A 12,789-nucleotide genomic window follows, 5' to 3' on the forward strand; every position below is an offset into this window, starting at 1 on the left:
TTGAATCATTTCTCACAGGGCATTAATGGCATTTTGGCAGATGAGATGGGGCTGGGCAAGACAGTCCAGAGCATTGCTCTGCTCGCTCACCTGGCAGAGGTAACAACACATCAGAGCATTTTTACAAATATGATATTTGTTAATTAAAAATTGAACAATATACACAGTTGTCTTTACAATAAAACAAATCTCGTTGACAGCTAACATTTTGTTTATAATGACACTATACTATTTATAATGACATACCGTACACATTATTATGATTATGTAATTTTCACCCCATTCTAATTGACATATCCAAGTCTACAGCAGGTTACTCTTGCATTTCAAAATCATTGCTGAATCATCTACTAGATTGCACTTAAAGGGACTCAAATTTTTTTGACCCTCATGTCATTCCCAACCAATACGACTCGTTCTTCTGTAAAACACAAAAGAAGATATTTTTATCTAGATAGAATGTTGGTAAAAAAACAACATTGCCACCCATTGACTTCCATTGTATGGAGTATGGACATTTGTCAAAATATCTTTGTTTGTGTTCCATCGAAGAAAGAGTCATATACAGGTTTTGAATAACATGAGAGTGAATAAATGATGACAGGACTTTAATGTTTGGGTGACCTATCCTTTTAAAAACACTGAATTTCACCATCACTAAACTTTGTTCCAGATTAAAAAATCTGGAACAAATATATATTTTTTGGGAACCAGCATTAAAATACATTGTTCCACTGTGCAATCGTATTTGTTTCTTCCAAACAAGCCTCAAATGCACAAATCATAGTATTTTGGCATCAGAGTGAACCCTCCAGCTGTCTCCTCTGCCCCTCTCGACCTCCAGGCCCTGCAAGAGGGGGAGGACATGGAATTGTGGGAGATATTGTATTTGATATAAATGCGTTGCTCTGCAGGCCCATAGGAAGCCATGTTTGCATGTTGCTTCGTTGCTTAGTTGTTTCCTGTTTTCACCCCTTTCCCACCATCCCTCTCTACACCTGCACGTTTGGTCTATTTCGTGTCTGCCGGGCAGAGGGAAAACATCTGGGGACCTTTCTTGATCATCTCCCCGGCCTCAACACTCAACAACTGGCATCAGGAGTTCTCCCGCTTTGTCCCTAAATTCAAGGTGAGCGAGCAATGCAGCTGTGTAGGGAAACACCTGCGGTCGTGGAATCCTTCACACCTCTGTTTCAGTGTCTTTCAAACTTTTCATAAACCCACTGAACTGGTTCTATTTTCAGAACAATGGAATTTTTTTGCCCTTTGCATATTTTTGCTGCAAGGAAACGTATGACAGATTGTTGCACTTGTGGTCTGGTTTGAGTTATGATTTCTTGAATCTCTAGGGGGCAGTGTTGTATCATTTATAGCACTCTGCTAACATCAGCAGTCTCAATATTAATTTCCTGTAAGTTAAGAGCTCCTCTGAGTCCTACAAACCACATGTTACTAAAATCCCAGACAGTTTACTGTGAGGTTAAGACTGTGAAATTGACTATTTATATTTATTTGTAACACTTTACAATAATGTTCTTTTCATTAGCATTTAAAAAAATACATGAACCAACAATGAACAATATACTTTTACAGCATTTATGTACTTTGTTAATGCCAGTACAATTGTTTATTGTTTGTTTATTTAAGTTAATTGTGCATTAACTAATGTTAACAACCTTTGATTTGAAAAATGTATTAGTAAATATTCAAATTAACATTAAGATGAATAAATGCTGTAAAGTCTGCGTCGATAGCCTTGTGGTTAGTGCGCAACCCGGGTTTAATTCCCGTTCTCAGCGGTCCTTTGCCGGTTCTGCTCCCCTGTCTCCTCCCAATGTCTTCCTGTCTACTCTCCACTGTACTCTTATCATTAAAGACCTAAAAGCCCCAAAAATAAATGAAAAAGTCAAATTCTGTAGTATTATTGTTAAGTAATAATGTAGTTAACTGTTGAAACCTTGTTGTAAAGGATTACATTTTTTCTGTTGAATTATATAATTATTTAGTTTGATTAGGTGAAGACTATTTTTAAGTATACTTAGACTAATTTAAATATAATTATTTATAATTGTTAAATTAAATAATATTTTTTGTTCTTCTTCACAGGTGCTACCTTATTGGGGGAACCCACATGATCGTAAAGTCATTCGAAAATTTTGGAGCCAGGTGAACATTTTGCAAACATATTACTCAAAGAAATGTAATATTAAATCTTATACTTTGCCTTAACTGTATTGTGTTTCTTTCTTGTGCCCATAGAAAACCCTGTATACCCAGAATGCACCATTTCATGTGGTGATCACCAGTTATCAGCTGGTGGTGCAGGATGTGAAGTATTTCCAGAGGGTGAAATGGCAGTATATGGTTTTGGATGAGGCCCAGGCACTCAAAAGCAGCACCAGGTAAAAAATTGCTCTGATTTGCTATTGTAGGTATTGTAAAATATAAATGTTGTTTCAATATGATGGAATTATTAGAGCTTATCAAACTAAAATGTAAAAAATGTGTGTACAAGTACTCGCGCATGTGCGACCTGCAAATTTGGAATTTCTAGTTGTTATATCATGTGGAAAGACGAGTAGAACGCGAGCCCGCCACCAGTGCAGGCTGTGTGATGCTGGGTTCACACCAAACGCGAACGATCGCGTTCCATGCTCTTTATTACTCGCGGGAAAAGTTTGTTATTTTCACGTGAGTGACGCGATCTGACAAATATTTTCAACCTTCGCGGAAGACGAGATTGAGGCTCGTTCGTGGCAATTGCTATAATTGTCTATACGCGTCTTTGCATTGACTTTGTATGTAATTTACTCGCGTAGAACACTTAATTGTGGTGTGAACCCAGTGTTAGTCAACTGCACAGTTTTAATGGGCGTGCCGCATTGAAGAATTGGAAGTAAACGCCCACTGCTATGATTGGATAGCAGTTTGCGAAGTAAACTTAGTTGGAGCCTTCTGTGAATTTGGTTAGACACGTAACGTTAGGTTACACATTAGCCCTATTCGCACGGGATTAGTATTATCTGGGAACCTCGTGTGATTTTTAAATTACCTCCCCACATCTGTATTTCATGTGGCGCATTCGCACGGGATAAGTGAAGCCTGTGATTTTACTCAAATTTACCGGGCGCTTACACAGATACACATGGAAGCGTTTGAAAGTCTATCAAAGTAAAAATCAAACGCTTCCGTGTGTATCTGTGTAAGCACTCGGTAGAGAGTGCAATGCAATGATCATTTCACGCGCTTCCGGGTTTGGTTGCGCAAGCGCTCAGTAAGGAGCCATTCAAAGACATATCCGATGACCTTAGAAACACAATAGCCAATCAGAGGTGTTTCATAATTTGCTCAACAGCGTTTAAAATGATAGCGGGAAATGCAAGTATCGTCATATTTAGTACCGACTGGTACCGAAATTTGGTATTGTGACAACACTAGACTGTACTTGTCAGCATTTGAGACCCGTGATCGCGAACCGGACAGAAGATCACCGCGATCGTAGGTCTCAAATGTTACAAGAGTTTCCATGATAAATAAACAAACGGGAGACTCCCGGCCAAAACGACAGTGTTGGCAGGTATGGATATGACCCAGCACCTGAAATAACATCAAAACATTTCAAAACAGCCTCCATTATTCGCAAACAGTGGATAAAACCTTGAAAAATGATATATGAGCCCACCAAATTTTTACTTTACAAATTACAGACATGGCCGATTCGCACGGGATTAAGATCACAGACAACCTCTGCAATTATTACAAATGACTAGAGGTCCCCAGGTAATACTAATCCCGTGCAAATAGGGCTCAGGGCATGTCAAGCGATCTCTAACAAAGCAATAGTGACGCATAGTAACTATGTTGTACTCACATAAGATTGCTGCGCCATTCCTATCGGATCTAATATTGACAGCACAGCACTGCTTTTTAATTTTAGTCTCTCCGCAAATCCATCTTTGACCTGTGCCTTGTTCACAAAGGAATCCGCGGTGAAATGAAGCAAACAAATGCCCAATGTTTTTCCCATGTGAGCTGGAACGTCTTTAAACTTCAACCAAGCATTACTAATGTCGGAATCTGAAGGAAGGTTATGCAGCGACTGTGTTCTTCCACAACCAGGCACTGCACAATATTTTGCGATCTTTAACGGCATGTTTATTGCTTGCTCGCTCTATCCAGTGGGCGGGGCTAGAGAAGTAGTCGTTGATATTCTTCTGTGTATGACATAGATAGGTGCATTCCAGGACCTGGCATTCGCTGGGCCTGGTGTCAATAACAGTTGTAATTTCAGTAACAAGGGCGTTTTCAGTTCTGACACTTAAAGGATGTTCGCTTGAATTCGATTCCCTCTTATATAACAAAAGCTCGGGTTAAAATTGATGTCTTAATTCATGACTCCTTTAATACACAATAAAATCATAGTGAGAACATAACACGAGGCCTTTCATTTTGCTTTAATGTGTAACACTGTAAACAATTAAATATATACTTTTTGACAAGCACAATTTCTGTTGGTTAAAATGAATTCAGATTACAGTGTCTGTATTTAGCACCAATCAATAACAAAGCTTCTCTGTAGACTCTGCTTCTTTTTAAATAAGCAGAACCAAATCTGTTGTCATCAAGTAACTTATTTGTCAGTATCAGAAATGCAGTTATTTTGGGAGAAAATGTGAATAATTGTATTGCAGGCTGATTTAAAGTGTGCCCCTAAATTTTTTGCTTGCCCTCCTAAAATTTTCAGTCAGGGGCTACAGTGCTCCTAGTAAAAAAAGTAAGTCTGGAGCACTGTACATGATACTGCCCATAATCCTAAAAATGCTACATCAACATTCACGTCTTTGTTTGATCGTGTTTTTTTAATTAAAATACTTTAAAAAACCTACATACACTCCACAGAGTTTCCATGTTCCCGGTGAACCCATAGTGCAGTGACACTCAGTCTGGGCTGGAGAATGAGGGCCTCTCGAGCTCCAAGCGTGAGTTTGTGCCTCTCTGGAGATGACAGCACATGTGCCAACAGCTTCTGTTGTGGTGGAACATGATTTATGGCCCGATCTGAGGCTCAACTGGGTGTCAGAGCAGCTTTCATGAGCTCTCAAATCTCAAGTCCTCATAATCAATGAAAGATTGAACCGCGTGAGAGAAGAGAATCCCTGCGGGATAAAGAGCAGTATGCCGTGTTGTTGTCACACGGAGAGTAATTTCTTCCATTAAGCACCGCATACCGCTTGCTTGGGAGGTCTTAACAGCTGTGTCTGGTTCTTCTTGGCAGTGTCCGCTGGAAGATTCTTCTTCAGTTCCAGTGTCGAAACCGCCTCCTGCTAACAGGGACACCGATCCAGAACACAATGGCTGAGGTGAGTGTGTTTGTGTGGGAAGTGCAAAGTTTGTTGTTTGTGCGGTGCCCCAGATGTGACCTTCACAAAAAACAACATCCTGAAACTTTAACCTGCTCGCTAGAAACCTTTGCATGCTCCTGCGTTACAGTTTTTTATGGTGCGTTTATATCTGATTTCTCTTTGATAGAGGATCCACTCCGTTCAGTTCGGTTTGGAAGTTTGTTGCGTTTTATCAAACTGTTGCAACATGTTATAAGAGTTACAAGATAGAAATATAGATAAAGATACATTTTATCTATGTTTGAATGCAAGAAGACAAATAATATCTTTGTATTGAACGTTAAGTTTAAAATAAAACTCTCTATCATGATATCTTCGAGCATCTTTGCTAACATAACATCGCCAAATATTCTGATATACTGTAAATTGGAAATGTTGACATGAGTGTATGAACTTTTGCTTCCTGTGCACACCTGACCTGATGCCATTGTTCTTCCTCTCAGTTGTGGGCCCTACTTCACTTCATCATGCCGACTCTGTTTGACTCCCACGAGGAGTTTAATGAGTGGTTCTCCAAGGACATCGAGAGCCACGCCGAGAACAAATCAGCTATTGATGAAAGTCAGTCAACTTTTATCTTCGCTTAAGTTGTCTTTCAATGTGCGTTTAATCTATAGTAACAGTGGACTGTACAATATAGATTCCCAGTTCACCGAATTCATTTTGGTGTTTCCTTTTAGACCAGCTTTCCAGATTGCACATGATCTTGAAGCCTTTTATGCTACGACGAATAAAAAAGGATGTGGAGAATGAGCTGTCTGACAAGGTACCATCCCTCGAATCTTTAAAGCACAAATGTGACCCTGGACCACAAAACCAGTCATATGTAGCACAGGTATATTTGTAGCAATAGCCAACAACGAAACATTTTTATTTTTTTAATTGACCCTTATGACTGATTTTGTGGTCCAGGGTCACAATTGGTATTTCACGCAACACCCTACGAAAATAATGTTTATGTGTATGTATATTATGTTGATGTTTACTGTTGGAATCATCTCAGATTGAAATCCTGACGTACTGCCAGGTGACCAGCAGACAGCGGCTGCTCTACCAAGCTCTGAAGAACAAGATCTCTATTGAGGACCTGCTGCAGTCGTCCATGGGTTCAGCCCAGCTGTCTCACAGCACCACCAGCAGCCTCATGAACCTTGTCATGCAGTTCAGAAAGGTAGATGGACCCACTGAAAGTACATGTGTGTTAACTGTTTGAGGTAAAACGTTGTTTTGCAACTCACTTCTCGGTTTACACTTCAAGGTATGTAACCACCCGGACCTGTTTGAGCGTCAGGAGATACGCTCACCTTTCCACATGTCCCTGAAGCCATTCGTCATGTCCAAGTTCATGTTCCGACACGGTCTCCTCCATACATCTGACCACGGCAAAACCAAGTGAGTTTATTCCCACATAGTGAGTTGACCTCTAGCCATGAGATGTTGTTGTTAATGCTCCTCTGTCCTCTTCAGACTGAAGCAGACCGCGCTCTCTCCGTTCTCTGCTCAGCACATTCACCAGTCATTGTTTCACAGAAAAAGTGAGTCTCTGTTCATTTTATACCCTATTATTTTTGTAACAGTAAGTTCTACTTATCACATTTTGTCTTAAATTTGTATTGTCTGTTTGATTGTTGCAGCTGAGAATAAAGCCAGCAGCTTTTCCTTCCTACGTTTCATTGACGTTTCTCCCGCTGAGATGTCCAACATCATGCTTCAGGGGACTCTAGTGAGGTCAGTTATAGAAGGCTTACATCAGAGACTGCCTTCTTGCCGTTCAGTGTTAATATAAGTGAGGACAAGGGACATTTTTTATTAAGCTCAATTAATGTTGAAATATTTCAATGGTGGTAAAATGATTTCTTATCCATTTTCTATGTGCTCAGGTGGTTAGCCCTATATCTGTCCTTCAAGTCAGCCTACAGGCTCCACCACAGCCGCTTATCAGACAAAATGGAGGAGAATGAGGCTAAAGAGAAAGCTGGGTTGGGCAAACATTGTCTTTCACGCAGAGATCTCATCCTGTGGATAAACCGGCCAACGTCGTTCCCAAACGTCCATAACAGTGCTGTTCTACAGGTGAACTCAGTCACTTTCTCTTGCTGTCATTTGACTATATACACAACTGCATATACAGTAGTTGCTTTCATCACTGAAAGAGTTTACATTGACATTTAATATTATCACAAAGCTCTTCCATACACTCACCTCACCCCTGACCCTTATATACAGTTTGACTGTTTACAGTCTGACTCATTCTGCAGCTTATATCTACCAGAAAATATCAACCTGAAGGTACCATTTAGCGCTGAATACATGTAAAATAGATAGTGGCACGATAATAAAATAATAAAATCTGACATGGCGTTAAAAAAATAGCATTGGCTAAACATACTAGAAAAGGTGCTGTTTGTGTTGTGGTTGTTGTTTCGTGAGGGTTACGCAGAAGTGCTTTATGTACTAGTGGGCAGGTTTACTCCTGCCTTGGGTTACCCCACAGAACTAGATTAAATGTCCCTCATCTTTCATTAGCTGGTAGGGCTCGTGTTTCGGCGTATACACACTCCGGGCCTCCTTTCTGTGGAAGCCTTTTTGCACTCACTCACTCACGGAGCGCTCGAACGTTGCCGCCGATGGGAATATCAAAAGTCCGAACGATAATTGGGGAGGGGAAATAAGAGAGGAAGTGATGCTGGGTGTCTTAAGCAAGAATCTACAGTGTCCCCCCCCGGGTATTCAGTCTTTCTAAAGCACACAAGGCCAAATAGGCAGGAGTATTGAATGTGTTGTGAAGCGGTTTGTTGTGCTGACGTGCGTTGAAGCTACAGGCAGGAGAAACTGTGTTACGAAGGTGCTGACTGAGGTGTAATATTATCCACTTCCCACTCTTGGCTTTTGTACCACACAGCGTCTCCTAGCTCCACTGGGGCATGGATGGAGAACACGACACCATAACAGTCGTCTCTGAGTGTGGAAACACAGACCGGCCCGTATCGAATGCTCAGAGGGCCTCAGGTGGCCCGTATTCAGTCAACAGTCTCATGATGCTAAGAACCTAAAGGACCTTAACGCATAGCAAAGTGAAAGCACCTGCCTCTTATATTTCATTTGTTTGGAAATCTGTAGTTTGGTGCAGTTCAGTTTCTTCAAATATTGTGCAACATGGCGTGTTTTTTCAATGTACAGAACGTGGCTGGTATATTCAGAGGTTTTAGGGTTTTGTGATGGAAACCAAGTTTATTATGTTTGTATTGGGATGGTTATTTCTTATTAGGAGATTTTTAACTGAATTGGTTCCCAGTTTCTAAATTTCAACTTGCTGTTCGTGATTTGGAAGAAATTGTGTTTTTTAGTCCAAGGTGGAGTTTCAACCGAATTGTCCGAACCGCAGAGGTGCTCTGTGCTCTGTGCAAATGTAATTCATCAGTGTAGAATTTTGGAAATGATTCTTTCATTTATGTGTATCATTGCCTTTGTATCCTCAGACACTGAATGCTGGGAAAATGCTTTTTTGTTTCTTTCTTTGTCTGTCTGTCTGTTTTCTCTCTCTCTTCATGTCCTTCACACCTCATTCATCATTAGCCTGCAGTCTTTTCTAAATGAAGTCGACGGCTCTGTTTATGCTTGTCAGTTGTGTCGATGCAGGCAGGAAACAGGCGGATATATAGGCTGCTCTTTATGATTCATGCGGGTCGTTAGAAGTGTAGCTCTAACCGTGACCCCATCTGGAGGTCTGGAACCACTGTGGTCTCATTTAGGGTATCACTTCTGCTAAATATGAGCTCTTGCCTTGTGATAAATGGAGCTGTTGAGATGGGAAATGGGCTCACAGTAGATTAGAAGTTCTTATTGTAATAAGAAAAGAGAACTGTAGGAGGCGCTATAGCTCCATGTTCTCCTATTTGGATCATTTAAAAACATTGACAAAAAGTGTTTCAGTACATTGAAATGGCTTTTTGCTTTATCTTCCACAGGATTTGTTGTTCACCTCCACAAGGCCATTGCTGCTTTGTCACACCGACGTGAAGACCCACAGCAGACGCTCCTCGGCTCACACGTTCAGACCATGCCAACCCACCCAGCCACCCAAGTTTTTATTCGCCGTCACACCCAGGGTAACACACACACACCCAACCCACAAAAGCATCCCAGTGGAACATATTAACCTTCATTCAGTTTAGTGGTTTGAAATAAGTCCAATTTTCATTTCTACATCCAGTAACTGTGTTTTCTGAATCCGGTAATTGCATTAAGTTGGCAAGAGATAGAAAGCCATCGCTGTGGATTTGTACTGAGGGTGGTCAGCCGCTGACAGGGGTCTCCCGCTGTATAAGAAACAAACTTACTATCAGAAATAAAAGCCCTCTTGTCTGTGTGGGCCCTCACTATGAGAGTGGTTTATTTGTCTTTGTTGACCCCCTGACAGATCTTCTGCTCAGCTGATCATGACCTCAGTGGAGAGTAACCAAACAACACAAGCCCACCAGTGAGAAATCAGAGGTCTTGTTTAAGGGCTGCTTCTCTGGCTGTGAATATGGGACTCACCAAAACCACAGCTTTCAAACTTTTAAGATGTTCTCAAGATATTTTGAATTTGCGTGTTTGGTAGTCGATTTTGCATTCTTCACTAGTCCTACAACATTTTATCAAGCAATCTATGGCTAACTGTAAACTTAACCAGAATGTACTTCTAAAAAACGAGAAAGGATGAGTTGATAAGAATGTTTTTAGAGTAACCTTAATTGTAACCCTTAAATTTGATTGGTTAGTAGGAATGTTTGCTTGGGTCCAATAAAGGATCTTGATCTAGAAGGTTCCCTGCTTTTAAACTTGGGAATTTCTCAAGATGTTGTTTGGTACAGGAGGAAAATTGGTACACCCAAAGTGTCCTTTTTTGCGGATTCTTCCTAATCTACCTCTAGCCTGTACCATAACCCAATGATCAGTGAATGTTGATCCAGGAACATGTTATCAGTTCTATGTGGCCAAAACAAATCTGAAAATGTTAATTGCTCAATCATGTATGATGAACCGTTTTCGCTTTCCCTCAAACATCTGCTTGGCTAATGCGTATGAGACCAGGCTATCTCAATGTTATTCCAGCCCTGAGAGACGGGACTGTGTCTGGCCTCATGGCTGTGCTGTGAGAATTGGCACGGTGTTGGCACCAGCCCCTAGGCACCGGGGGCATATGGGCACTGTGGGAAAGTGATAAGATAGATTAGTAGCCTTTTTTCTCTTTATTCATGAGGGATTCTTGACCTTGTTGGCTTTTTAAGGTCACATCTGCGTGTCGGCGCTCCCATTGGTCAACCGTTCGCTACAAAACTGGAAGCACGGCCAAGCCAAGCTGTTTTTCATCAGAGATAAGAATGAAAGGAAGATAATATCATCCGCTTGTCAGCAGGCCATAAAATTCTCCATAAAGTGAAAAGAGGGATAAAGTTAGAGAGAGAGAGGGAGAGATCTTGGTGGGGAAAAAGAAAAGGAGAATGGAAGGGATTGTGTGTGGTGTGAATCACTACGGGAAATGGTCATCTGTTACTCAAAGGCCTGTTAGCGCTGTTAGCACCGGTGACCTCTGCCACGTTTTCCTGCTGGAGCGGCGGGGTTCGGACAAAATGTCAGAAAGACAGGGTTGTGCGTGTGTGTGTGTTCGGCAACTGGAAATGATTCTTCACTTTACCTCGAGGTCTGATTGGTTTAGTGTTTCAACTGAGGAGGTCAAAGGGCCGTAATGAATACTGGAAAAAATGTAACATAATGTGCATTATATTTGTATTTTATATTCATGTATTTTAAGTTGTGTATTACATTATTTTATATAATTCTATATATTATATTTTAAATATTATTTCTATTTTTTTCACATAGTTGACCCAAGTCTAAATTGACCCAATTTATTACCATTATTATTACAAGTCAATCCACATTTTTTAATCAATAATAATAATTGGTATAATTAATAAATTCAGTCATAGAAATTAATAATCAGTTGTAATAAGAAATTAGAATAATTTGGTTTTGTTACATTTCATAGTGTATACAGACTCGAGTTATTGACTAAAGGTTTTTCCCATCTTCTAGGTAACTTCAGTTCCCATGGAACGATACTGTGTGGACCGGAGTGCTGAGTATGAATGGAGATTAATACGTGATGGTGGAAGCCTCATTGCTAAGCAGTGCTTTCTGTACGGCTCTCCCGAGCTGGCTCGTGCCTGGGCTCAACGCTCTCAGGCCTTCCACCTGCTTAGCCCAGGGGGCGTCATGGCCCTGCAGCAGAGACACGGCTGGTCCTTTATAAGGATTCCAGGTAGGTGAAATCCATGGGTGTGAGTGCTTTATTTCTCCAAGACTTTTGTGTCCGGCTATTGTGTATTAATAGTATTAAAATAGTTTTTTTTATTTAATCAAGACTTTCACACCGTTCATTGCTTTCTTCTTAAATGTGTAAGTGTCTCAAAAGGAAATCTCATTGAAATTTACGGAGACAACTCCCCCTTTTAGATCCAACACAAACCAGCCTGCAGACAGTGAACTATGTTCCGACTCCTTAAAGCCCCTAGGAGCCCAAAGTGCATTTCAATCCGAGACAATTCACAGAAACTGCTCTAGCAGCTGTAGAGGCAGCCACCTCGAGCTCTGTGTGGCTTAAAAAGAGTGGGGTAGGTAGCAGAGGGGCCGGGGATCCCTCTAGTCGTGTCTGGGGCCCACTGCACCTTTTAGTCAATGTCATTTTTTTGACATTGATATACTCCAATTTGTCACACAGTTAGCATAGCAGTGATGTTTAAAGGACTGTGGAATACAAATATAGGGAATACTTCAGATTACCTTGCACATAAGAAGAATTGTCGTAATGTCTTTGCGTCTGCAGCCTGTTGCGTGAACTGTGTGCACGCATACGTTTGCGTGTTTCAGTATAATTGGTGGGAGCAGACTGGTAGGAGTAAGAGTCTGGGAGTTCTTGTGAAGTTGGGAGGGGGGACAAAGAAAGGAAGTTGGACTATTGGACATTGTTTATGCGCAGCATTAGGTAAGCGCATTGAATGCGTGTGGGTATGCGAGCGTGTTTGTGTGTGTATCACTCAGAATGTTCATTCACAGGCTCAAGGTGTTTCACAGCGCACTTTTCCCATTTTCTCAGAGTCATATTGTACTCAGGGAAGGAAGTGACATAGGACCGGGCAAGAATCATTGAAGTATGCTGGTGGTCTCAGCATTGGCTAATGGAACTGAAGTCACGCGACTCTATATAGAGGATGATGTTGGGTTTAAATGCAAATAAATATCAAATATTTATAAAAGCAAATCATTGATAAGAAATGAGATCAGACTATTATATCATGTACAGTACATAAAACATATTTAAATCCACAAATTCGAGTAATGC

The 12,789-nt window shown here is 40.9% G+C and overlaps 1 protein-coding gene across 3 annotated transcripts in view; it reads left to right on the forward strand.

Annotated features, from left to right (window-relative positions):
* Window positions 1-12,789, forward strand: part of ino80 (INO80 complex ATPase subunit) — a 31,276-nt gene that overhangs the window by 5,995 nt on the left and 12,492 nt on the right. For all 3 annotated transcript variants that reach the window (XM_057352937.1, XM_057352939.1, XM_057352938.1), the window contains exons 13-26: window positions 19-99; window positions 1,034-1,129; window positions 2,107-2,166; window positions 2,260-2,402; window positions 5,276-5,360; window positions 5,846-5,963; window positions 6,083-6,168; window positions 6,406-6,573; window positions 6,661-6,794; window positions 6,870-6,937; window positions 7,037-7,130; window positions 7,283-7,475; window positions 9,371-9,511; window positions 11,484-11,709. In XM_057352937.1, coding sequence (XP_057208920.1) covers window positions 19-99; window positions 1,034-1,129; window positions 2,107-2,166; window positions 2,260-2,402; window positions 5,276-5,360; window positions 5,846-5,963; window positions 6,083-6,168; window positions 6,406-6,573; window positions 6,661-6,794; window positions 6,870-6,937; window positions 7,037-7,130; window positions 7,283-7,475; window positions 9,371-9,511; window positions 11,484-11,709 — 1,693 coding nt within the window. The remainder of the gene's footprint in view (window positions 1-18; window positions 100-1,033; window positions 1,130-2,106; window positions 2,167-2,259; window positions 2,403-5,275; window positions 5,361-5,845; window positions 5,964-6,082; window positions 6,169-6,405; window positions 6,574-6,660; window positions 6,795-6,869; window positions 6,938-7,036; window positions 7,131-7,282; window positions 7,476-9,370; window positions 9,512-11,483; window positions 11,710-12,789) is intronic.

The sequence above is a fragment of the Triplophysa rosa genome, linkage group LG15 (genome assembly GCF_024868665.1).
Source record: "Triplophysa rosa linkage group LG15, Trosa_1v2, whole genome shotgun sequence".
NCBI classification, from domain to species: Eukaryota; Metazoa; Chordata; class Actinopteri; order Cypriniformes; family Nemacheilidae; genus Triplophysa; species Triplophysa rosa.